At 53.4% G+C, this 24,676-nt stretch overlaps 1 protein-coding gene across 1 annotated transcript; it reads left to right on the top strand.

Annotated features, from left to right (window-relative positions):
• The first annotated feature begins 275 nt into the window (after positions 1-275).
• Positions 276-24,398, top strand: LOC112107394 (hydroxymethylglutaryl-CoA synthase, mitochondrial). The gene is made up of 10 exons (XM_024201085.2): positions 276-483; positions 2,628-3,082; positions 6,704-6,829; positions 11,490-11,654; positions 12,774-12,942; positions 17,404-17,574; positions 19,313-19,419; positions 20,347-20,472; positions 21,628-21,751; positions 23,678-24,398. The coding sequence occupies exons 1-9, from the start codon at positions 371-373 to the stop codon at positions 21,732-21,734; spliced, it is 1,539 nt and encodes a 512-aa protein (XP_024056853.2). The 5' UTR covers positions 276-370; the 3' UTR covers positions 21,735-21,751; positions 23,678-24,398.
• Positions 24,399-24,676: the final 278 nt, after the last annotated feature.

The following is a 24,676-nucleotide window of genomic DNA, read 5'->3' on the forward strand; positions in this document are numbered from 1 at the left end:
CCCCCCCGAGCGTGGGGTGGGCAGGGGTGGTGAGGAGGGAGTTATGGCGAGGTCAGGCCCCATGAGGCATGAGGTGAGGCCTGCAGGGAGATGCAGCACAGGGGAAGGAGGTGAGTAGGGGAGCAGGGCCCTGCGGGAGGCAGTGGCGAGGGAGGCCCCGGGGGCTGTGAGGAAAGGGTGCTCCTGTTTTGTCGTGTTGGCCGGTGAGCAGTGACCTTTGGTTGAGCAATGAGTGAAGCACACACAGTTCGCTCCCCTGATAAGTGCAGGGAGGGACTTTGCCTGGCCCTGCTGCAGGGAATCTATATAAGTGCTGGTGGGGCTGGGGAAGAGACCTCGCTGCTGCTCCTTGCCCATCAGCCTGGGGAAAATGTTCCGTCTCTTCAGTCAAACCAGGCGCTGTTTGCAAGTGAAGCGAGCGCTGCAGAGACAGGAGGGGCCCCTTCGGCCAGCACACCTCACAGCTGCCGCACAGCAGGCCAGGTGAGGGGCAGATTGGGGAGCTAGGCCTGAGGGTCGGGACATGGGGCACTCTCCTTCGCCCCTGCTGGGATGCTCTGGGAATCCTGGCAGCTCAGTTGGGAATGTGTTTGAATAACTCTCTGCTGGGGAGTGACCTGACCGGCTGTACTCTGCACTCCAGCGTGAGGGAGGCTTTGGCACTGCCCGGGAATGGGGATCTAACCCAACAGCCATTGGGAGCCACACTGAGGCGGCTCTGTGATCTGGGGGAAGGGAGTGCACTGCAAAACTGGTACTGCATTAGGAGGGGATGTGAGCAGGGTGAGGACAGAGCAGGAATACAAAGGGCCCGGGGTTTGACAATAACGGAGTGGAGGAACATAATCCCAAAGGCAGGTATGCAGGGGGAGGGAGAGAGCTGGGACCCAGTAAGGGTGGAAGACCTGTGGGAGAGGGTGGCAGCTAACTAGACCCAAGTTTGCAATCTGATTAGGCTGCACATGCAAAGCCACCCTGTCCCACATCAGAGAGGGGAGAGTGCCTCTCTCTGCAGCTGTGGTGCAGCTACATCTGGAGTAGGGGCTCCAGCTGGACGCCTCTCTGCACCGGAAAGAGAAGGATGATAATTTTTGGAAGCATTTCAGAGAAGGGCAGCAACAGGCTGGAGTTGAGGGAAAGCTACGAAGAGCAGATTGTGTACAGCTTGGCTCCGGGGTGACGTGATTTGAATAGTAACATGGAGCACTCACTGTACAGAGCATTTTGGGCCTGATGCCAAGCCAGTGAAGACAATGGGAGCTTCTCCATTGACCGTGGCCTATGAATTGATCCCTTTTATACATGAACTAATTAGGGTGTAAACAACAGAGCAGGAGAGGACTGGAAAGCTAGGCGTAGTGGTAGGGAATGTAGGCAAAGGCAATGTAATGGAGTATCAGGAGATCCGTTAGGCCATGGAATAACACCCCCAGGAGTAGAAGGGAGTCCCCTGAGTTTGGCCATTTAACACACGACTGGCAAGGGGACTGGAGGGAACAATCCCTCACCAGCTGGGGGAACGGACTACTCAAAGCTGCAGAAAGGCTCGTTCTTCTCCAAGTAGAGCAGGGGTGGCCAACCCGGGGCTCCGGAGCCACATGTGGCTCCTCAGAGGTTAATATGCAGCTCCTTGCATAGGCACCGACTCCAGGGCTGGAGCTACGGGCGCCAACTTTCCAGTGTGCCGGGGGGGCGGAGGTGCTCACTGCTCAACACCTGGCTCTGCCACAGGCCCTGCCCCTACTCCACCCCTTCCCGCCCCCTCCCCTGAGCCTGCCATGCCCTCACTCCTCCCCCTCCCTCCAGAGCCTCCTGCACACCACAAAAAAGCTGATCGGGAGGTGCAGCAAGGGAGGGGGAGGCGCTGATTGGCAGCCGGTGGGTGGGAGGCGCTGGGAGCGGGTGCAGGAGCTGATGGGGGGCTGCTGACATATTACTGTGGCTCTTTGGCAAATTGGTAAATTCTGGCTTCTTCTCAGGCTCAGGTTGGCCACCTCTGAAGCAGAGTAACAAACAGAGCTGTTAGTAATAGGGTTGCCAATTTTGGTGGCTTGTATTCCTGGAGATTTCATCACATGACATAATCTTTAATTCCTGGAAACTCCAGGCCAATCCTGGAGGGTTGGCAACCCTGGTTAGCTGTATCTGAAAACAAGGGGTGATTTAGAATAAAACAAACACTGCCTTGGCGGTTGGGGGGACAGGTTCTATAACGTGCAGATTCCCTTCTGGAGCATGAATCAAAGCAGCTCTGTGCATGTGTGGAGAGGGGCCCCTGCTGCTGCTTTGCAGACATCTGCAAATGGGGACATCTCTGAGACGGGCTGTGTAGTTAACAGATTGCTGCCCATGAGGAGGCTGCTGTGCCCTCTCTTGGCTCTCCAGCCTGTGTTGGGTGAGGGTGTACAGCCAGATATCCCCGCTCGCGAGGGTTCTGCTGTCTCCTCTGGGGTCTGTGTTGGGGCAGCGTGTGTTATATGCTGTCACAGTCTCAGGTGTCTGGTATGGCCTCCGTGGCCCGCACTAGGTCTGTGCGTGCACGCATGCAGCTGGCTGTGCCCCTGAGGGGTCTGCGATCTCCTCCCACCACATGTCAGAGGACACTCAGCATTCTCCTTGTCTTTCAGTTTCTCCACCGCCTCTGTGGAGCATTTGTCTCGGTCGGACTCATGGCCGAAGGACGTGGGCATTCTCGCGCTGGAGGTTTACTTCCCTTCGCAGTACGTAGAACAAGTGGAGCTGGAGAAGTATGATGGCGTGGAAGCCGGGAAGTACACCCTGGGCCTGGGCCAGAAGCAGATGGGCTTCTGCTCAGCCCACGAGGACATTAACTCCCTATGCCTGACCGTGGTGCAGCGCCTTGTGGAACGCAGCCGTCTCTCCTGGGACTCCATTGGCCGGCTGGAGGTCGGCACGGAGACCATCATTGACAAGTCCAAGGCCGTCAAGACAGTCCTAATGCAGCTCTTCCAGGACTCGGGGAACACGGACGTCGAAGGCATCGACACCACCAACGCCTGCTATGGAGGCACAGCCTCCCTCTTCAACTCTGTTGACTGGGTGGAATCCAGCTCCTGGGATGGTGAGTGACATCCAGCTAGCATGGGTGTAGGTGCCACTGCTCTGCCACCCGGGGCCCAGCCAGGGCTGCCAGTGAGAGATGGCCAGCGGCAGTAGGGCAGGTTCTCGGGGGTAATGGCTGCCCCGGCTTCACAGTGGTTGATACCCCAAACTGGTGGCCTTCCAGGCTCTGAACTGAGGCCTCGAGGGCGACAGTGTTAAGAAGATAATGGGGGTTTGGTTTAGGGTTGCCAGGCATCTGATTTTCGACCGGAATGTTAAAAGTCCGGTCGGCGGCGCAGCAGCAGGACTAAAGCAGGCTCCTTGCGTCTCCCGGAAGTGGTGGCATGTCTGGCCCCTAGGCACAGGGGCGGTGAGGGAGGCTCTGCGCGCTGCCCCCCTCCCAAGCACCGGCTCCACAGAGGCTGGACATGCCACCGCTTCCGGGAGCCACCTGAGGTAAGCGCTGCCCGGCCATAGCCCATAGGCCACATCCCCTCCTGCACTCCAAACTGCTCATCCCTGGCCCCACTGCAAAACTCGCACCCTGAGCCAGAGCCCTCACCCCCACACACACCCCAACCCCTACCTCAGCCTGGAGCCTCCTCCCGCACCCTGAACCCCCTCATTTCTGGCCCCACCCCAGAGCCCATATCCCTAGCCAGATCCTCACCCCCTCCCACACCCCAACCTCCTCCCCAGTCCTGAGCCCCCTCCTGAACCCCAACCCCTTTATCCCTGGCTCCACCCAGAGCCCACACTCCCAGCCAGAGCCCTCACCCCCTCCCGCACCCTAACGCCCTGCCCCAACCTGGTGAAAATGACCGCATGAACAAGGGTGGAGGAGAGCGAGCGATGGATGGAGGGGTAATGAGTGAGTGGGGGCGGGGCCTTAGAGAAGGGGCGGGGCATGGGCAGGGCCTCAGGGATGGGGCGGGGCAAGGGTATTTTGTTTTCCGCAATCAGAAAGTTGGCAACCCTAGTTTGGTTACAAATTGGCAGTGTGCTCTCTGGGCCGGACCCTCTATGCTGGAACTGAAGTGTCTGAATCAGACTTGGTGTTGTGCCTGGCCTCTCTGTCTGCCTCCCTATGGCTTCCCCTACAGTAGCTCTGCTGGGAGTCCCCTGAGCGGCCGCTGGGCCTTATCTGGTGCAGCTGCTCAGCAGCTCCCCCACTGGCTACGTGCAGTATCACAGGAGGGAGGAAAGCAGCTCTGACTATTCCATTGCTGCATTGGAGCCACAGGGAGAGCAGGCTGGGAGCTTGGCTGCACCAGGAGCTGTGAGGAGGGAGGCACAGGAGCTAGTTACACTCACTGGGGAATCGTCCTCATGGTCAGGGAATCCCCAGCAGGGTGCTTGCCAGGGGTTTCTGCTCCCTGGGTGTGGAGCAGCTACTATTATGTAAGGACTTGGGGAGTGTCTACAGAGATCAAAGGTCCAACTCTGTCTTGTGGCGGGGATGCCAGCCCAGCCTGCAGCCTCAGAGGGTGAACATAACATAAGAATATAAGAATGGCCATACTGGGTCAGACCAAAGGTCCATACAGCCCAGTATCCTGTCTACCGACAGTGGCCAATGCCAGGTGCCCCAGAGTGAGTGAACCTAACAGGTAATGATCAAGTGATATCTCTCCTGCCATCCATCTCCACCCTCTGACAAACAGAGGCTAGGGACACCATTCCTTACCCATCCTGGCTAATAGCCATTAATGGACTTAACCTCCATGAATTTATCTAGTTCTCTTTTAAACCCTATTATAGTCCTAGCCTTCCCAACCTCCTCAGGCAAGGAGTTCCACAGGTTGACTGTGTGCTGTGTGAAGAAGAACTTCCTTTTATTTGTTTTAAACCTGCTGCCCATTAATTTCATTTGGTGGCCCCTAGTTCTTATATTTTGGGAACAAGTAAATAACTTTTCCTTATTCACTTTCTTCACACCACTCATGATTTTATATACCTCAGTCATATCCCCCCTTAGTCTCCTCTTTTCCAAGCTGAAAAGTCCTAGCCTCTTTAATCTCTCCTCATATGGGACCCATTCCAAACCCCTAATCATTTTAGTTGCCCTTTTCTGAACTTTTTCTAATGCCAGTATATCTTTTTTGAGATGAGGAGACCACGTCTGTACGCAGTATTCAAGATGGGGGTGTACCATGGATTTATATAAGGGCAATAAGATATTCTCCGTCTTATTCTCTATCCCCTTTTTAATGATTCCTAACATCCTGTTTGCTTTTTTGACTGCCGCTGCACACTGCATGGACGTCTTCAGAGAACTATCCAAGATCTCTTTCCTGATTAGTTGTAGCTAAATTAGCCCCCATCATATTGTATGTGTAGTTTGGGTTATTTTTCCAATGTGCATTACTTTATATTTATCCACATTCAATTTCATTTGCCATTTTGTTGCCCAATCACTTAGTTTTGTGAGATCTTTTTGAAGTTCTTCACAGTCTGCTTTGGTCTTAACTATCTTGAGCAGTTTAGTATCATCTGCAAACTTTGCCACCTCACTGTTTACCCCTTTCTCCAGATCATTTATAGGTTGAATAGGATTGTGCTGTAGGGAACACCAGGCTCTGGCTTCTGTTGCCGTTAAATCGGCGTCAGATGGAAGCAGGGTTGTTCAGTACACATTCTGGTTGCTTTAATGCAGAGCACACATCCCGAGCAGTGCAATAGCAGGGGATGGGCCGCTCTGTGCTGGTTGGGGCCACTTGATGTTTTTTAAGTATGTTCAGCCCTGAGACTGGAACAGTTGAGCCCTGTTGTCTCCCATAATGAGGAATGTGGCCAAGCCCCAGGCAAGCAGCCCGGCCTCTGCAGTCCCAGAACTCCACAGTCCTGTCTCCATATCCTACCCACTGCCCCCTCTGTGTGGGGTAGATGCACATCTGTGACAGTATGGCAGCAGGCGACATCTGAAACCATGTCACCATGGCAGTTTGGCCATGCCCCTTTCTGTACCAGGTGCCCCATAAACGTCTGCTTGGCAGATTGTCTGGGACTTTAAAGGTGACTTTCAAAGCTTTCTGCCCCCCCCCCCCAAATTGCACTTGTACCCTTTTCTTGATTTTTAGGATGTAAAGAGGGCTGGAAAGTGCCGGCTCTGGGCTTCCCTGGTTTGGCTGTAGGACCTCTTGGCTATTTCAGAGGGTCTATTGTTTTCTCTCACAGGGATGTTGCATATTTAGCAAAGGCTTCCTTCCTCCAACATGTGACTCACTGAAGTGAAGTAAATGCTAACAAAAGCAAACACAGACTAAACCCTTCATCTCCCCTTGGGTGCCACTTTCTTGACTCTTGTAATGTCCTGACTGCACGAGTTGTCTGGCAGCATCCCAGGCTTCCTGGCTAGACCACTCTGAATTTCTAACAAGGAGGACAAACAAGAAGGAAGAAACCTTTTTAAATAAAAAATTTAAACGTGTCAGGCCCCCTTTATCCATCAAAGCGTCTACCCCTCAAAGCAAGGCGGTGGTGGTGAAAAGGGCACATGCTCAATTTTGTTTCCCTTGCAGGTCACAAGTCTCAAGGGATTTTTCTACTTTTTGGCACAGGGATAAACAGAGATTTAGACTTGTATGTGATTTTGTTCATGTTTATGCCTAACCAATTCTATGTTCTCGTCCCGTCCTAGGGCGCTATGCAATGGTGGTCTGTGGTGACATTGCAGTCTATGCCACTGGCAATGCCCGTCCCACAGGAGGGGCAGGAGCTGTAGCGATGTTGGTTGGACCAGAGGCCCCTCTGGTGCTAGAGAGAGGTTGGTACCATTAATACAATGACTTTGTCTTTCCTAGGAGTGTTTGGTGCTTGGCCAGAGCTGGCCAGGTTCTAGGAATAGGCGACTGTCTGTGGGGCAGCTTAGCCCTGGAGACCCATGGTCCCAGGTTGTGTGTCTCTGGACATCAATCCTTCCTGAGCCTTGCAGCAATTGGTCTCCTGTGGAATTCATGTTTCAGGATGGGGGAGGGACACGGGGCACTTCATGGCTCTTAACGAGATGATCAGTAGTGAGTCAGGGCTGTGTTTTTGGTCTGAAGTCAGTGGGAGCTGCTGTGTGCCCAGCACCCCACTCACTTGGGTTAATTCATAAGTAGGCACCTAAGAGCCTAATTCTAGGCTCCTGTTTTTCAAAATGTTGGCCATTAAGTTTGTGTATGAAAAGAAAACCGTGGAGTACCAAGTCCAAGCTGCTGCAGTCTCCTCCATGCAGAGACAAAGTGTGCAAAGGAGGCCTTCATGAAAATAAAATGTAAAAGAGGAAAGAACTTCTCAGGTGCAGTCATCTTACATGCCTGATGTCTGGCTGCTCAGCACTATTTAAACCTCATGGAAAGAGACATTTAGAGTGATCCCCAATGCGTCAGTGCCTCCCTTTGGCCAGACAGGGCATTGCACAAAGTCTGCTTGGATCAGCGGGGCGGTCAGTCCGCTCTTCTTCTCTGACTTTCTGTAGTCCTGTTCTGGGATCAAGGACATTAATTTCCTTCCCACTGGGGTTTACGGACTTCCCCTTATGCTTGGTGGGTGTTAGCTGGGCCTTGTCCTCAAGGGGCCGAGAATCCCCTTTGGCTGTTAAGGGGTAGGTGGGGGAAGCCAGGCCCACCCACTCCCCTGGGTCCAGCTCAGGGCCCTGAACCCAGGCAGGCAGAATCAGTCCTCCACTATTCTCCTGTTGTGCCCTGAGCTTCTTCCTACCTCCCTTGGGTCTGTCGGTTTCTGCAGCCTGTGGCTCTGGCCATTTTGTCTCTGGGTCATTGTCATTCTGGGGCAGCCTCTCACTAGCTTCCTGGCAGGACCCTCTGTCCCTGGCCTGCTTGCTCCTCTGGCAGCCACCAACCCCTCTGCTTCTCAGCTCTGTTATTCTCCCAGCTGCTGTGAGGCTGCCAATCAAGGATGACCAGCAATTCCTCCAGTAACTCCTTGGCTGCCAGGTCCACATGGGGTCTACACACCCCATGACATGACGCAACATCTAACATGGTCTTAAAACTCATTGAGAAGAATTGCTGAATTTCCACAGCCGCCGTCAGCCTCGTGGTTGGCTAAATAAAGAGAGAATGATTGATGTCCCTGCTTCAGTAATATGTGGTGGCACTCAGCCAAACTATGCGTCAAGTGTGAATCGGCCTGGCTGCACTGAGGGCAGTGTAGCTATGTCGCCTTTCACCAGCTGAGACTCTGGCCCTGTGTCTGTGCATTTCCATCCAGCTAGCGTAAGTGTGGTGAAACTTGCGATAAGCACAAGGACTTTGCTGGAAACAGAGCACATGGTTTAGGCAACAAAGGATTTTACTAAGAGGCACTAAATTTGCAAAAACAAATAAAGGGTTTTTTGGAAGATCTTAACAAATTACAGACTGTGGACACAACTGTCCCAGGCCCAGTACACATGTGGCTTGACCTAATTAACAACAAAGGACTGGAAGTATACAAGAGATATACAATAAATAAATAAAAAGATCCAGAGAAGCTGAGATCTTTCCATAATCTGGCCAACATGACTGATCCAGGAACAGGCTACTTTAGCTGTGCCCATTCCCAGGATTCAACTGTGTTATGGATCAAACACACCTTTTCCCTGACGTTTAGCAAATGGAGCAGGCACTACAAAGCCCTCTGTCTTACCTGTTACTGTCCAAACCAGGATGAATCATACAAGAAAACAGAGCAATCTAAGAGTATGGATATCAGACTCCTGCTGCGGGTGCACAGCTCAGGAAGGTTCCTAGCCGCAGGCCTGAAGCAGGCAGTGCAATGCTATATGGACTCAGACTGATGTTGATCTGGCAGCTCCCCACCCCCCCCACCCAGCTCACCTCTGCCTCCGCCTCCTCCCTTGAGCGCGCTGCGTGCCCGCTTTTCCCCCCTAGCTCTCAGTGCTTGTGCCGAGAAACAGCTGTTTCGCATGGCTGGGAGGGAGGGGGGAGGAGGGGGAACGCAGTGCGCTCAGGGAAGAGGCGGGTCCGGGGCAGGGATTTGGGGAAGGGGTCCAATAGGGGCAGGGAGGGGGTGGAGTTGGGGCGGGGACTTTGGGGAAGGGGTTGGAATGGGGGCAGGGCAGGGGCGGGGAAAGGGTGGAGTCGGGGCGGGGGCGGGGCAGGAGGGGCACGCACGAGCACCCACCAGCACTGGGGAAAGTTGGCATCTATGCTGTCCCCCCACCCCTGTGTCCCCTCCATCTCCGTCACCCAGCTGTTCTCGACTCTGAGCTGGATGGGGGGTCAGAAACTCAAGTGTGGATGGCAGAAAATGAAGGCTGAAGCAGATTGAAACACACAACTGCTCCAGGCCTAAGCTGAGGCTGTATTACATGCCCTGAACTGTCCTATCTGCCTCCATAGTAGCTGCCCTAAGGAGCTGTCCAGGGTGGTAAACAGCTTTCCCAATCCTGAGGGCCTACAGCCTGCACCAGAGCCCAGCACCAAGGGCTGCAAGGAACCATCATCCTGCTGTGCTGAAAGGTTAATGCCTGTTCAGGAAGGCTTCAAAACAGGGCCCTCTCTGCCTGTACCCAGCCACCAGCAGCCCATTCATGGAGTTCAGCACATTCACTCCTTAGGGAAGACTGGAAACCCTACAGCAGCTTGAATCCACCCAGGACCTTCCTGGCTAGTGCAGGAAAGTCCTGAGCAAACAGCCTCATTCAGGGAAGGAATCTTCCCTTCCCCCTTCAAACACGCAACTGTCCAACGAGCACCGAAGAAACCTGCCCTGGACACATCAGTTCTAGCTGGGCACTGTCTAGTATCAATCTCCCACTCCTGAGCAAGCTCGCAGTCGCTAGCCAAAGGCCAACTACATGCCCATCTAACTGAAGCTAATATTCCAGATCTGGCACAATCTGGATTCGGGGCAGGATATGGACCTGAAACTGCTTCAGTGGCACTGCTGGATGAACTCCTGCTGTCAGTGGATACAGGGCAGACATCCAATCTCAGCCTCCTGGGTCTCGCTGCAGCATTCCCCATGGCCAGCCATGAGATACAGCAGTCCTGCCTATGCGAGGTGATGGGTCCAGGGAGTGCACTAAAATGGTTTAAATCCATCTGGTAGGGACACGCTCAAGGGGCAGTGATAGAAAACTGCACTGCTGCCTCTGAACTCATCGCTGGTGGAGTCCCTGGTCCAAGTCAGCATCTACATGCAGCCCCTAGGTGAACTGGTCAGAGGACATAGACTCAAGTGCAGCGATATGCAGATGACACACCTCTCTACCTCTCCTTCACCACGTACAATCACACCACTATCATTAGGATGGCCAGTGCTGGTGGCCAGAGGAAGCACTTTGAGGAGTTTGCAGCCATGGTGGCACAACTGGTCAGCTGATCAGTTCAGTCCATAGCTTAGGAGGCTCCTGAATTCCTCGCTGACGCTGAGCTCTTGACGCTGAGCTCTCGTGTGGCAGTGTCCATGAGTAACGTTTTCTGCTATCTCTGGCTGGCTGGGGGACTCTGCCCCACCCTGGCAGACGACGACCTGGCCTCAGTTGTACACACCTTCGACACCTCTCAGCTGGGCTGCAGCAGTGTGGTATACCTGGCCATGAAACCGGCAGCACTTAGGAAACTTGAGCTAATATAGAATGGGGCAGCACATCTCCTCAGCAACATGGGATGCCATGGGCCCAACAAAACCATCCTCTGCCTCCTATGCCAGCTTCCCATAGAATATCGAGTTCACTGCCTCAGTCCTTACCTTCCAGGTGATCAATCCCTGCCTCGGCCCAGGTCATCTAAGAGGGACTATAGCTCCAGGATAAGGACTTGACAACTTTGTGCCTCAGGCACAATGGACCTCTCTACTATAAGGGAAAAGCTCGTGTGTGTTTGGGAGACTGAGCTTTCTTGAGGTCTGGGCTAGAATGAACTCCCCTAGGAATGCAGGACCATCCCAACCTTCCCCACCTTCCCTTCCCCGTGCCCAGCACATTTCTTTGATCTGCCTTCTCTGTTATAAGCACAGAGCAGCACATACATATTTATATAAAAGCACTCCAAGCACTCCGCCACACAGAATTTCCCCTCTAGAGGGAGGCTGAGAGAAAGTGGACCACACACGCCGGATGTTAGTCATGTTGCGTTATGCACAACTGGAAGGTGCTCAGATACTACACAGACAGGGGTGGTACAAGAATCTACCTACCTTTCCAATGTATCCAGAGAAAGTTCTCTTAATAGAAAAGATCTCAAATATGAAGGCTATAGGATGAGGTCAGAGCAGGAAGAGGAGGTGGAAAAGTGGCTCATGAAATGAATGAATTTTGTGAATTTTATGGGGTGAATTTTTTTTTAAAGAGCTGTGGTGGGTTTTGGCTAAGAGGTTCGTTGCAAGTGGGGGGCTGGTATGGAGAGGGTTTGAGGTTCTGTTCCCCTGCTGTCTCCGATACACAATGGTGAGTCTGTTTTCTCTCATCCAAGGTGTTCGGGGAACCCACATGGAACATGTATATGATTTCTACAAACCAGACATGGCTTCAGAGTATCCCATGGTGGATGGGAAACTCTCTATCCAGTGCTATTTCCGGGCCCTGGATCAATGCTATTCTGTCTACCGCAAGAAAATCCAGAGCCAGTGGCAGAAAGGTACAGAGCCTACGAGTGAAGCGGGAAATCTTGTGTGTGCCATAGGTTAGACAAACACCTGTCAGGGATGGTCTAGGTTTCCTTGGTCCTGTCTCAGTGCAGGGGGTTGGACTAGATGGTCCCTTCCAGCTGGACATTTCTATTATTCTGTGTCAGCTGGGGTACCTGCTCCTCTGCTTCTGTGGGGCTCACAGTCTCTATCTCTGCCCCCCTTGTTGTGTCTGTCTCCCCCACCCCACCCCATGTTGTAGGGCCTGTGGATTTCTGGGTAAGAGGACAGAGGGGCCATGGACTGGAGGGGCCAAGAGTGGTGGGAATGCAGGGGTGGGGATAGGAGGTGGAGACACCAGAAGTCCATGAACCTGTAATTTGTTGGCCTCTGACCTGGCGGGTAGACAAAGTGGTGGGAGAGCCGTTGGAAAGAGGCTGGTTAATGTGGGGTCAGGGGCCAGGCCTGGCTGGGTGATAAGACAGACAGCACATGTTGAAATGGTGGGTGCTGTTTCCTCCATCTGAGAAGAGTTTAAATCCTTTAAAAACCCATGTTTCCCTACTATGACTCATCCAGGGCTCTGTGCCTGGGGAGCTCGCTGGCTGCAGCATGCCAGAGCCATGAGGGCGTTCCCCGTCGGACGAAGGCGTGAGCGCCTGGCTGCGTGGGCAAGTGCTGAATAGCCATTGTAACCAACCCGCTGCCCCAGAACAGGCCCCCAGGCTGAGCCTAGGCAGTGGCAGCCGGGTCTGCAGCACTCGTGGTTTGCTGGATCGAGAGAGCCCTTCCAGCTCCAGGGGCCAGTCCCTTTTCAAGGTAGCTCCTGTGCAGGCAGGGTGAGACTCTGTGCCAGAGAGCTGTGAGGGACTCTCCTGCCCTAGTTTAGTATGAGGGTGAATAAATCTCCCCATATTGTCCCCATTTCTGGCATCCGTGGGGTTGTCGGTGTCTCCTTATGCAGCATGGGAAGGCTGTGGGTCTCTTCCCCACCCACCCATCCCATTGCCCTGTGTGGGGTAGGTCTATGGGTCTTTGCCTTCAGTGCCTGCTGCAAGTGCTGCGGCTTTCTGTGCAGAGTGGGGTTGATGGGTCTCTAATGGGTGGCTTCCATCTCCGTTCTGCTGCAGTGGGGGTGGACAAACCTTTTACCCTGGAAGACTTCCAGTTCATGATCTTCCACACGCCCTTCTGCAAACTGGTGCAGAAGTCTGTGGGGCGAATGATGCTCAACGACTTCCTAGCAGCTCCCAACCCTGACACGCAGAGCGGCCTCTACAAAGGGCTGCAGGCCTTCAGGTGGGTGAGCGCTACGGAGCAGGAGTGGCCTCTGCCAGGGGTGTGAGAGTCCCTGGGCTGCCAACATCCATGGAGGGGCAATTCTGCTAGTGGGGCTGCAGGAAATTGGAGCAGGGTCCACACATCTGTGGCACATCCCCCATAGGGACTGTGCAGGGACAGATGCTTTTTCAATGTCTGTTGATAACGATACCCAGCTTTTAGTTAGCATTTGTCATCTGCAGAGCAGTTCAGTGGCATTCTCCCAATTTTACAGATGGGAAAACTGAGGCTCCAAAAGGGAAAGTGACTTAACCAGCAGGCCAGTAGCAGGGCCAGGAATAGAACCCGATCCCCTGAGTTCCAGTCTCATGCTCCAGCCTCTAGGCCACATTAGGAGTGTCTTGGTGGGGACTGTTTTTTCCTTGGGGCACTGTGGATGCTCAGGGGAGAGGTTATTGTGGGAGGATGTTTGGGGTGAGTGTGTGATTTCCTTAGCGAGGGCGCTAGGTGACAGGGAGGCGAAGGGTGCCCTGGCAGGATGGTGCGCGTCAGGGTACGTGTTACCCCTCTGGCAGGGGCTGATGCATTATGGCAGGCAGCATTTTGGCATGATGGTCTGCAGGCACTTGCCTCTGTAAGCTGCGGAGACTGGTACATGGAGGGTGGGGCTGGGGCAAGGCTCGCATGGGAGCTGCAGGCATACAGAGGGGTGTGAGCCCTCTAGCAGGGGATGCCTGCGGTCAGGCGGGACGTGGCTCTCTGCTATTTGCTGTGTCGAGGTTTTGGGGAGCGCTGAGTGCATTATGGGTGTGACCACAGAGCCAGAGTCAGTGGACAGGAATGTAGCAGCAGCACTGAGAGATCCCCAGTCATGGACCAGGACCCCACTGTGCTAGGTGCCGCACGGACACGGAACAAAGAGCTGTTCCAAAGAGTTTCCCGTCTAAGTATGAGACAAAGGACAAGAGGCAGATACAGTCAGAGGAGCGGAAGGAAACAGTGAGACAGTGCTGGCCAGTGTGGCAGGCAGGGGTCTCAGCACTCCGACAGCCTAGCCATGTCAGGTGTTTTGCAGGCATTGTGGCAAATTGGCTATCCTGGCTGGATCGCGAGCAGGGCTAATGATTCTTTGGGAGGTGCTTTTCTACTGAGAGTTGAGGATTGTTATCAAAGAGCTAAGGATTGTTGTTTGCCGGGGAAGCATCGGTAGCAACTCAGTAATGAAGCCTGAGCGGAGCTGTGCACTGAAAGCATGGATTCAACCTTATCGTTATGTATGAAAATACAGCAGTTCCTCCCATCCCTGGAGCAGCTGCTCTCTGAGAGCAGAATGAACTTTCAAAGAATTTACAAGGCAATCTATTAGTTTAAGAATCACATTTCTTAAAGGGGGTATTTTTAATTTTATACCAGACTTTTTTGCCCCTAATAATCTCAGTAACAGAAGAACACCGACTCTTCAAATTTCCTGTGGAGTTAAAACGCCCTGGAATCTTGTGCACAGGCTCCAGCGTATAGACTTTAAGGCCAGGAGGGACCATGGTGATCCTTTAGTCTGATCTCCTGCACATGGCAGGCCACAGAACCTCGCCCACCCGCTCATGTAACAGACCCCTAACCTCTGGCTGAGTTACTGAAGTTCTCAAATCATGGTTTAAAGACTTCAGGTTACAGGGAATCCACCATTTACACTAGTTTAAACCTGCAAGAGACCCGTGACCCATGCTGCAGAGGAAGGCGAATAATTGGATTCATGATAATTTTCCCCCATCATTCTTCATAACTGAAGGTTTCTCCTTCCGCAGAGGCTGAAGGTAGGGTGACCAGGTAGCAAATGTGAAAAATCAGGATGGGGGGTGGGAAATAGGCAACTATATAAGACAAAGCCCCAAATATCGGAACTGTCCCTATAAAATTGGGATATCTGGTCACCTTAGTTGAAGGTTAGAGGCCTACTAGAGAAGTCCATGAACTGCCCTTTTTCAAAATGGCTGCTATCTCCTACTGTCCTCAGTAGGACTGAAGTGCCTCCACCTCCTCACATCCTGGAGGAGCGCCATCTTCCCTGAGTGCTGCTATAGTTTCAGTCCTATTGAGAACAACGGGAGGTGGGAGCCATTTTGAAATGGGGCAAATTCTTTGTGACAGTCTTTCAGTTATGAAAAATGGGGGCAAAACATGGCCATCAATCTAAATAGCTTTTCAACAACTGCCCATTGCACCAGCTCTGCTCAACAGAGAGGTCAGATTTTGGGGGCGGGAACTAGGGTGTTTGTGTGTTTATGCAGGATATGTGTATGTGCAGCTGAGACCACCCCAATCCCACATAAGGGATGCCAAAAATGGAAAAAAACCAACAATAGGGCTTTTAAAGAGACAAGGTGGGGGATATAATATCTTTTGGAAGCTGGTCCAATAAAAGATATGACTTCACCCACCTTGTCTCTCTAATATCCCCGGACCGACACAGCTACAAGGACACTACATGCCTTTTAAAATCAGTTTAATCTTATCTGAGTCAATAAACATGAAAAAGCCTCAATCATACTTGTGATCTCACAGTTCAGGGCAATTGCACCTGTTTTCCCCTTCTGTGGTCCAGCCAGGGCACCCACTCTCAGGCTTCTTGCTCCCCAGCTGTCACCTCTCCGGGGCAGAGACACGTGTTTCTCTCCCTCCTGACCGGAGTCTTTTCTGGCTGCACCGTTCCCTGCCTACACTGTGAATCCCCAAGCAAGCCAGATGGCCTAAGCACACCTGCTTTGTTTTTCTTCTCAGAGGCTCTGAACAGTGTAATTGTTCACAGCTGAGTTACCGCCTAGCTTTTTCTAAGCAAGCACATTTATTCTTAAGATAAAAGTGTTACAGAGAAAATATTGCAAACAATAAAGGAACCTACACTCAAGCTAATAAGCTCACCAGAGATCACCCCCTGTCTCTAGCAAGGGCTCTAGCAGGCGAACAGTCATTCAGGCCCCTCCAAGTGGCTTTTCTGTGGTTATAAGTCCATAACCACCTTGGCTGAGAATAAGCCCACCGGTGAGTGCCTCTTTTATCCAACTGGGGCCTCTCATCTTGTCCTCCTATAACAGGTGATCTGCAGACAGTGGGTTACTCCTGAGGGCACAGTTAAGAGAGGGGCCAGAGATGAGAAGTTGCCCCCCCCCCCAAGTATTTCCTGGGAAACCCACTCAACTAAAAGTTCAGCCTTGTCTGGCCCATTGTTTCAAAGAGTCCCTTGAAGATCAGAACACTGCCAGGGTTTGCATTAGTCCCGGCTCCCTCCTAGAGACGTTCCAGACAATTCCCCAGGAATACATGAACATTTGCATTTTTAATACAGTGAACTCCTAAAATTCTTCAACGCGATTCAGTCAAGCTTGGCTAGGAAATGTAGGTGATTGCCACATCTGTTACCTACGGTTCTTGTATTGTCAGCATGGGGCAAAGTTAAGGTTTTTGCTGACACAGAGAGATTTAGTTCCACTGTTAAAAAACACATTCAAGTGCAGCCTGTGTCCAAGAGATCACTGTCTGAGGAGAGGCCAAGACGGGGCAGAGTTCAGGCTGTTTGGGTGCCTAGCTGCATTTCCAGACCATAATGTGTTTGGATTTATTTGACTTTACCCTTCCCTCTGAATTTCCTGGGGTTGGGGGAACGCCACCATCCCAACTGCATTTCACCCCAAGTGACAGGTCTGCACTCCCAGCCTTGATGAAATTGTTTGCTGTCTGGGAGCTGTACTAGTGCTACGGCAGGGTGAGATTTCCCAGGGTGCCATGACCACGTGGGGCACAGAGGTGTCCCTAGAGGGCCTGCAGGCGTTTGCAGCGGCTCAGATTTCCATGGGGGGATGGTAGCTGTTTGGTGAATGACAGTTCTGTGTCGGGGGTAGTGAGGTTTCTCTAATGCCAGCTGCAGGCAAGGTCTCCCCGGATAACACCGAGTGCTCCTTGCTGCTCTGCATCCCTACTGAGTGACTGGCATGAGGCTGAACACAGCAGGTCCTTGTCAGCAAAGGCATGATGAGCGTCATGTCACCCAGCTCGATTGTTAAAAATGAAAACACAAAGCGGGTGTGGGAGCAGCAGCTGTTCGAGGGGCTCAAGACTTTCTAGCTGGGCTCCGGGGAGTGTGAGATTTCCCTAGCGGGAGTCATGGTCCATCAGGCAGGTGAGATTCTCTTCCGGGGGCTGTGACTGTCCAGGAAGGGGAGCAATTCCCCAGTAGGGACTGTGCAAATTCAAGCAGGGTGCAATGTGAGTAGACAGGGCTGCAGGACTTCAGGCCGTCAGCACTTCCCTAGCAGATATTTGCAGAGCTGCCAGCCATTGACCCTTGCTGCTATCCATATGGCCCGCTGTGGGGAGACGGATTGCCAGAGGGAATTCGTGCTGGGCAGAAGGTGCGGTTTCCCAGCGCAGTTGGTCCTCCTGGCTGGTTAACCCACAAGTGAACCTCTTCCTCCCTCTTCCCAGGGGGGTGAAGCTGGAAGACACCTACTCCGACAAGGACGTGGAGAAGGCCTTTCAGAAAGCTAGCCTGGAAATGTTCAACCAGAAAACCAAGCCCTCGCTGCTCCTCTCCTCTCGCAACGGCAACATGTACACCCCGTCCATGTATGGCTGCCTCGCCTCCCTCCTCGCACAGTGAGTGCCAGCTCCAAGCACCCCTTTCCGCCAAGCCCTGCCCCACCCCTGCGTGCCCAGGCCTTGGGACTCCCACAGCCCGGCAGAGAACAAGTCAGGGGGTTGGGCACAAAGCTGACTTCCAGTTGGGATCTGAGCCTGCAGCCTTTGTGCTGAGCAGCAGTTACTCCTCATCTAAAGGACCTTTCTCAGTTACTGAGCCACAATGGGGGGAGTCTGACAGAAGAGCTGTGATTTTTCCAGGACTAGTCTCTGCCTGAGGTTCCATTTTTAAAAAAAACTGGATCAAAAATGACTCAGCCACTTGAGTACCAAAGCTCTGTGCAAGTGTGTGCGCGTGCATGTCGGAGTGGTTGGGCTTGTGTGTGCACACAAGCGTGTGTGTGTGTGTGCACATGTGAGTGTATTTGTGTGTGTGAGTGGGCATTTGTGTGGTGTGTGTGTGCGCATGAGCATGTGTGTGTGTGCACATAAGTGAGTGGCCGCATGTGTGTGCATGCATGTGTGCGTGTTTGGAAGCAGCGGGGTGTGTGTGTGTGTGTATGCTCAGTCGTGCATGTGTGTGCGTGGGCACATGCTTGTGTGTGTGTGAATGGGTATGTGTGTGTATGAGAGGGATGTAGCCTTTGCCATTATAGACTATTTGTTCTTACAACCTTCTCCTGACCCGCAGTTACTCCCCAGCAGGAGGGCTCGGCCTGAGAAGGGGGCACATTCCAGGTTGCACAGTGACCTTTTCTCTGCCATGACCTGTCTGTGGGTTTTTCCCTTTCAGTGCTTCACTTTGCAACTTTAAAAGTCTTTTTATTTCGTTCCGTGCATAGCGTTGCTGTTTAACCAAATCCAGTGTGTGTCAGAGGCAGAGGGGAAAGAAAAGACTCAGCCGCTCTCAGGGTGGGGTAGACCCTGCTTCTGCAGGTGGGCACTCGTGCACTCCAAGGATGACGGTGCTAACTGTGCTTTGCAGAGCCTGCCTGTGCCTGCCCCTTAGTGCACGCTATCCCCCACAACTCCTAGTTCTGCCTGAGACACAGCAGCGTCCCCTGGTCTCCCTGCTGTCAGCAGGGACTGCCATGCACACTAATGCTCCCTGTGTGCTGCTCATCTAGCCTCTGGTTTTTCTATCACGCCCATCACCAGGGTATCTTGGCTCCTGGCGCATGCTCTCCCAGCTGCTGTCTTGAGGCATGTCTGAACTTGATCCTTCTAGGCCCCACTTCAGGAAGCCTGCTGGTATGGAAAGCCTGGAGACAGTTTCTCCCCGCAGTAGCTGGAGATCTGATTTCCTGGCTGCTCAGACGCAGGTGATGCTCCCTTACCTCACTAGTCATCACCAAATCAGCCCGCAGTGGTGCCCACTCGCAACTCCAAACCCTGCTTCTCTTCCTCGTCTGGATCCCACAGACCTTAACGCCAGCGACAGGAGCAGGAGGCAAAACTCTCCTGCCCTTCTCTGCCCGCTTCCTGGGGTTGCCTGCTGTCACGCAGGGGGATCGTTTCTATTTTAGGGAGGTACAGCCTAGGTTCAGCCCGGGGGCCATTTCTGGTTGCCCCCCACTGATTTAAAATAAAATCTCTGATTTCCAGCATGTCCCAGGTCAGAGTAGCTCACCTACAGCCCACACACTGCCCCCTGGGGCATCAGCTTGCCAGGCCGTGTGGGTAGCTCCCAGGATTTGGGGTGTCTGGCCTTTAGCACGGACGTTCTCCACTGACAGCTTGGTTTGAATTGCCACAGATATTCTGCTCAGCAGCTGGCTGGCTCCAGGATTGGGGCCTTCTCCTATGGCTCGGGATTGGCTGCAAGCTTGTTTTCCATGCGCGTCTCGCAGGATACTGCCCCGGGTGAGTCCCTTCCTATTCGCTCCCCTCGCTCGTCAGCCATCGGACGCCTTAGGTGGCAGTGATGGCTGTGAAGGGTCATCCTTCCTGCTCTGGCCTGGGGATGAGGCTTCTGTTCCCAGCCCAGCCCTCATCCTGGGGAGCTCCTGAGCCCCCAGCCCGGGTATGGTTGTAAATATCCTGAGTGCAGGAGCAGACAGTTTAGGGTGCGGGGTGGAGAGTGGGCCTGGACGACCCCCCATGGAGCTGTGTTCTGGCCGCAAAGACCATACTCTGCTGCTGCTGGGGTTAGCAGAGGGAGTCTGAGGGTCGTTGCTTAGAGGTTCCATGTTGAACAGGTTTTGGGGGGTTACCTTACAGTGGGCGGTAGTAAATGGGGACCCTGGAACTGCCACAGCAAACCTGACCAAGGATCCACCCACTCTTGACTGTGACAGTGGCCAGCACCCGCTGCTCCAGAGGCAGGTGCATGAACCCGGGACGAGGGGAGGCAGTTAGGGGATTGCTTGCCCATGGGGTGTGTGTGTTTATTCTGAGCCCCTCAGCGGCTGGCTGAGATTGGAATGTGACCCGACTCACAGTGTGACTGCAGAAAGCCCTAGGGACACTGTCCCTGCTGGGCTCCCACCCCCATCCCGAGCTGGGTGCTGGGATCGGAGCTCAGGCCACCACACAATGGGGTGAGGTGAGATTCATTAGGGATGCTTTGTCGGCTTCTGAATGGCTTTGCCCACCTGGGGAAGGAGGCAGATGGTGTACAGGGCCTGTGGGGACAGCCTTGGCCTGCAGGGGGAATTACCTGGACACCCGTCCCCTGCAGAGGAGCTGCGACTTGATGGGGCAGTGTTCATTGGTTATGGATCCCTTGGGCACCCTCGGCTTCCCTGGCCCTGACTGGCTCGCTCTCTCACCAGGCTCTCTCTTTGCCAGGTTCTCCCCTGGATAAGCTGGTCTCCAGCCTCTCTGACCTGCAGACTCGCCTGGATGCCCGGAAGCATGTCCCCCCGGAGGAGTTTGCAGAGATCATGAAGCAGAGAGAGGAAAGCCATCACCTGGGTGAGGGACCACAGTCAGAGGGCCCAGCGGCCAGCTGCAGCCAGCACTCTGGTGCTGACACCTCAGTGGGGCTGGACTTCCTAATGTTGGGTCCCTAAATCCACATGTAGGCACCTCAGAAAGGGGCCTGATTTTTAATCATGCTGAGCACCTCCAGCTCCTCTCAAAGGGTGGGTGGGAATGGAGGAGGGTGCAGGATTGGGCCCACCACCCCTGCCCATGGCAACTATTACTGGGAAGCCCTTGCTGCTGCTTGGGGGGTGAATCCAAGTGGAGTCTGCATGGTGGCCAGCCAGGAAACACTGCACGTCAGTGAGCTGGGGCAGCTGGAAGTCACTGGCACACAATACACATGGAACCACACATGGTCCCCTCTAGGGACATGCCTGAAAACCCTTGGGGTACCAGGAAAAGGGCAGGTGTCTCTTCGCTCAGCCTGGCCTCCGATTCAGTGTCCCAGGCATGCTGGAGAAATTCCTACTGACATCCTAATTCAGCATTAGACATTGGGCCCCTTGTTAAACCACCCTGAACAGCTGGACACACACATCCCCTCGTTAATTACCTGGCAACGCTCCCTTACCACTGGCTCTCCTTCTTCTTTTGATTCTGTACAAACTAAGTCCAGGGAAACAAGGTCTCTTCTGCCCTAGGTACCCTTCTTCCCTGCTGGGGGACCATGGGACTCCCACTTCTCCCACAGCCACTGAGTGGAGGTGCTGGCCAAGGCTCTGGAGGATCATTTGGGGCCTTCACCTGCTGGGAGCCCCACTGAGCTCAGATGTGCTGCGTCCATCACCTAGTGTCTGTGCTGGAAAGCTGGCTGGCTGGAGCTTTCTGGAGCCAGTCTGGCCAGGCAAGAGCGCCTTCCAGCTCCCCCGTAGTGCATTTTCAGGCAACGAGGGCCAGCAGCTGGAGCCCAGGCCTGGAAGTCAGGAGACCTGGCGGCTGTTCCCAGTTGTAGCTTTCAGATCACCTCATCCCAGCCAGGGCTGTGCTGGGAGCCTGCAGGGAGATCCAGACCTCAGGGTCACACTTCCAGCAGCTGTCCCTCTCCCCATGGCAATGCTGCCAGGTTGCTTACAGCCCCAGCACGAGGGGATCCTGCCCCACAGCTGCAGCACCCATGCTTCAATCCTGTTTCTCTCTCTGCAGTGAACCACACTCCCCAGGGCTCTAAAGACGACCTGTTCCCTGGCACCTGGTACCTGGAGCGAGTTGATGACAAACATCGCCGGCAGTATGCCAGGAGGCCACTCTAGGGGGGACAGGCTGCCAGGTGAGTCTAAATCCTCCTTGGGGGCCTGGTAATCACAAGGCAAGCAAAGGAAGATGGGGAGATGGGTGAGTGGGGTGGAGGAACAAGGGATCAAGGCAGTACTTGGAGGGACGTCCTTTCTGAGTCCGTTTCTCCTGGGACATGGGAAGAACAGGAACTCTGGAGATTTCCACAAGGCAAGGATGGTCCCAGTGGAAACAAGGAAGGTCTGGGACCACCCAGCAGCTGGGTGCTCATCAGAACATTAGTGGCCAGAGCCAGTTGCTTCGGAGGAAGGTGTAAGAACCTCACAACAGGCAGAGGTGATGTAATCTCCCCACCATACTGGGTCTCATCTTGGTCTCTAGCAGTTGGAGACTGGCTTACGCCCTGAGGCAGGAGGTTTGGTCTCCCTTCCCAAATGTTTGTCACTGCTGATGATACGTCTGGATACCCCTGATAGCCAGATAAAGGTCTAGTCCCTCTGAGTCCTGTGAAATCCTTGGCAAGATGCAGAAAGGGACTGGCCGTTGGTCAGTCTGGGCTCTTCTAGTTCTTCTTGCTCATTTCACATGTTCCTTGCATGTGCCTTAACACCTCTCTGTCTTCACCTGCTCTTTGAGGGCAGCTCCACCTGCTGCCTTACTCAGTGCTAGTGACCCAGCAGCTGCTGCCAGCATAGAGCCTGAGTTTCTCACTCAGCAACGTGCAACACTGTCCTAAATCTGGGGAAGATGCCCTTGGAGAGAGGGGCTCACAGAGGGGAGCTGAGCGAAGTTGGGAATTTCCATCTTGACATCTCTACCTTTGGTTTGGTCCTGAAATGGGACAAAAGATTGGAATTTCCCATGGAACAGCAAGGTCTAAACATTGCGTTTCAGCGTTATTGAACAAAGCAAAACTTTGAACATTCCCCACAGCAAAATGCTTCATTCTGAGTCATTTCAACATTAAACTATATTTCCTTACAGTGGCACATTGCCTTGTGGGGGGTCACCTGTCCTCACTGGGGGCTAGGCTCCCTAGTCAGATTACATCTCCCATAATGCACCCAGTCATGTGACTCCCATGAGCCACCACGCAGCTTGGTCAGTGTGAAATTCATGCCTTATGGGAGATGTAGTGCTCCAGGGGCCCAGCCCATGGGAGAGAAAGGGGCCAGAACTACCACTCCCATAAGGCAATGTGCCACGATATGTAAATACAGTTTTATGTTTTATTGAACTGCTACAGAACTAAACATTTTGGGTCCGTTCAAAACTGAAATATTCTGATTCGATTCCAACTGACCTGAAATGAAATATTTTGCTTAGATTTTCACAAGGGAAAACTGAAAAGTTTCCAGAACTGTATTTTCCATTGGAAAGTCATGCATACAAATTCCCAACCAGCACAAGGATGGTAGGACTCAGTGCCAGGACTCAACAGAACAGCTCAGAGGGAGGGGCTTAGCAGCTAGGTGGGGCTGGTGGACCCTGGGGGTGGGGCTTAGCAGTTAGGTGGGGCTGGCGGACCCTGGACGAGGGGCTTAGCTGGCACTTTGGGGCAGCAGGACTCTCGTCCCTCTACTCGCACATGCTGCATGCCTATCTGCACTTGGAGCTGGGGGGTGATTCCCAGCTGGAGGAGACATACCTGCACTAGCTCTCCTGGAACGAGTGTGCTACAAACAGACTGTAGCCGTGCACTGTGAGCCATGGGAGGGGCTAGCTCCTTCCCCAGAGGGGGAGCAAACTGGCAAGTTTCCAGAGTGGGGGCCGGCTCCCATCTGCTGAAGTGGCTGTGGTTGGGCGGTTTCTGAAGGAGGAAAGAGTGCCCCCCCCAGGCTGCAGTTATTGGGCTGGTGTCCCAGGTGGGGAGCTGGGGTCTGTACCAAGACTGCGAGCTACCGTCAGGGGTGGGAGAGAGACATCAAATTAATCCACTCTTCTTGCTCTGCCCCTGTAGACCTGCCCAGCCTCATCAGAGCAGATCCCAAGGCAATGGCCGAACCACCAACGGAGAGCCCGCAGGCTCCCACCGCACCAGCTGCAAACACCCTGGCTCCATTATCGCAAACGGAAAGACCTGTCACTCTTCCCAGGGACTGCACACTTGGCTGAAGGGCCCCGTAGAGATAATGCAGCCCCGCGTGCCTGGCTGAGAGCCTCACACCATTCGCCGTGTCGGTGCCCGGTTTAGGACGTTCTCTGATGCCAGGCGCTTATTCCGTCCCTCCCCTTTGGCACCCCTTTGCTGGAGGAGTACATTTCTGCGGCGGCAGGGTGATAACCTGGGTGTGTGAGGACCACCCTCCTCCCCTTTGGCCAGCTCCAATAGAACTCAATGGGGATCAAACCACAGGGTGCTATTGAAAAGAAATAAATTCCATAAGCCTTCAGAGCAACACTGATATAGGTTGAACAGAGCCAGAGCCTGTCAGTAGGTTTTGTTTGAAATTCTCCTCTAGGATGGTTTAAAATTCAATACATTTCTTGTTCTCTTTGTTTCTTCAGCGATTTCCCCTGCGGGCCCTTAGCTCCTCCCTCCATAGGTGGGGCTAGCTGTCCTTTGGCTGAACTGGCCTATGAAGAATGGCTCAGACGATGTCACTGTGCATAGTGCTGTACTACTTTGTATTCCACATGCTTTTATACTGCATACAGAAATAAAGCCATTATGAATAGCGGGGGCAAACACAGTGACATCACACTACGAAGGGAAACCTATAGGCTGCAGTTAAATGAGAGGCCCATGTCTGTGTGGAGGGCGTGACAGCATTGCTGCCACCAGGTGGTGCAATGATCCTCTGGTGCCGCTGGTAAGTCTGTTCTTCAGATAGGGCTGTGGAGTCTCAGGTTGTGTGTGTGAGCCCCTAAAGGGGAGGCAACATGCTGGACCAGTGGGCTGCATGGCTCTATGCTAGACAGTAGAATGCTGGGAAGCAGAACTCCTGGCTTCTATTCC

The sequence above is a fragment of the Terrapene carolina genome, unplaced genomic scaffold (genome assembly GCF_002925995.2).
Source record: "Terrapene carolina triunguis isolate 2854851 unplaced genomic scaffold, T_m_triunguis-2.0 Scaffold212, whole genome shotgun sequence".
NCBI classification, from domain to species: Eukaryota; Metazoa; Chordata; order Testudines; family Emydidae; genus Terrapene; species Terrapene triunguis.

Bases quoted from the DNA above. Each gene is read 5' to 3' on its own strand.
- LOC112107394 (XM_024201085.2), top strand. From the start codon at position 371: ATGTTCCGTCTCTTCAGTCAAACCAGGCGCTGTTTGCAAGTGAAGCGA. The intron at 6,830-11,489 runs GTTGGTACCATT...CTCTCATCCAAG, and splicing joins CCCTCTGGTGCTAGAGAGAG to GTGTTCGGGGAACCCACATG. The intron at 12,943-17,403 runs GTGGGTGAGCGC...CCCTCTTCCCAG, and splicing joins AAAGGGCTGCAGGCCTTCAG to GGGGGTGAAGCTGGAAGACA.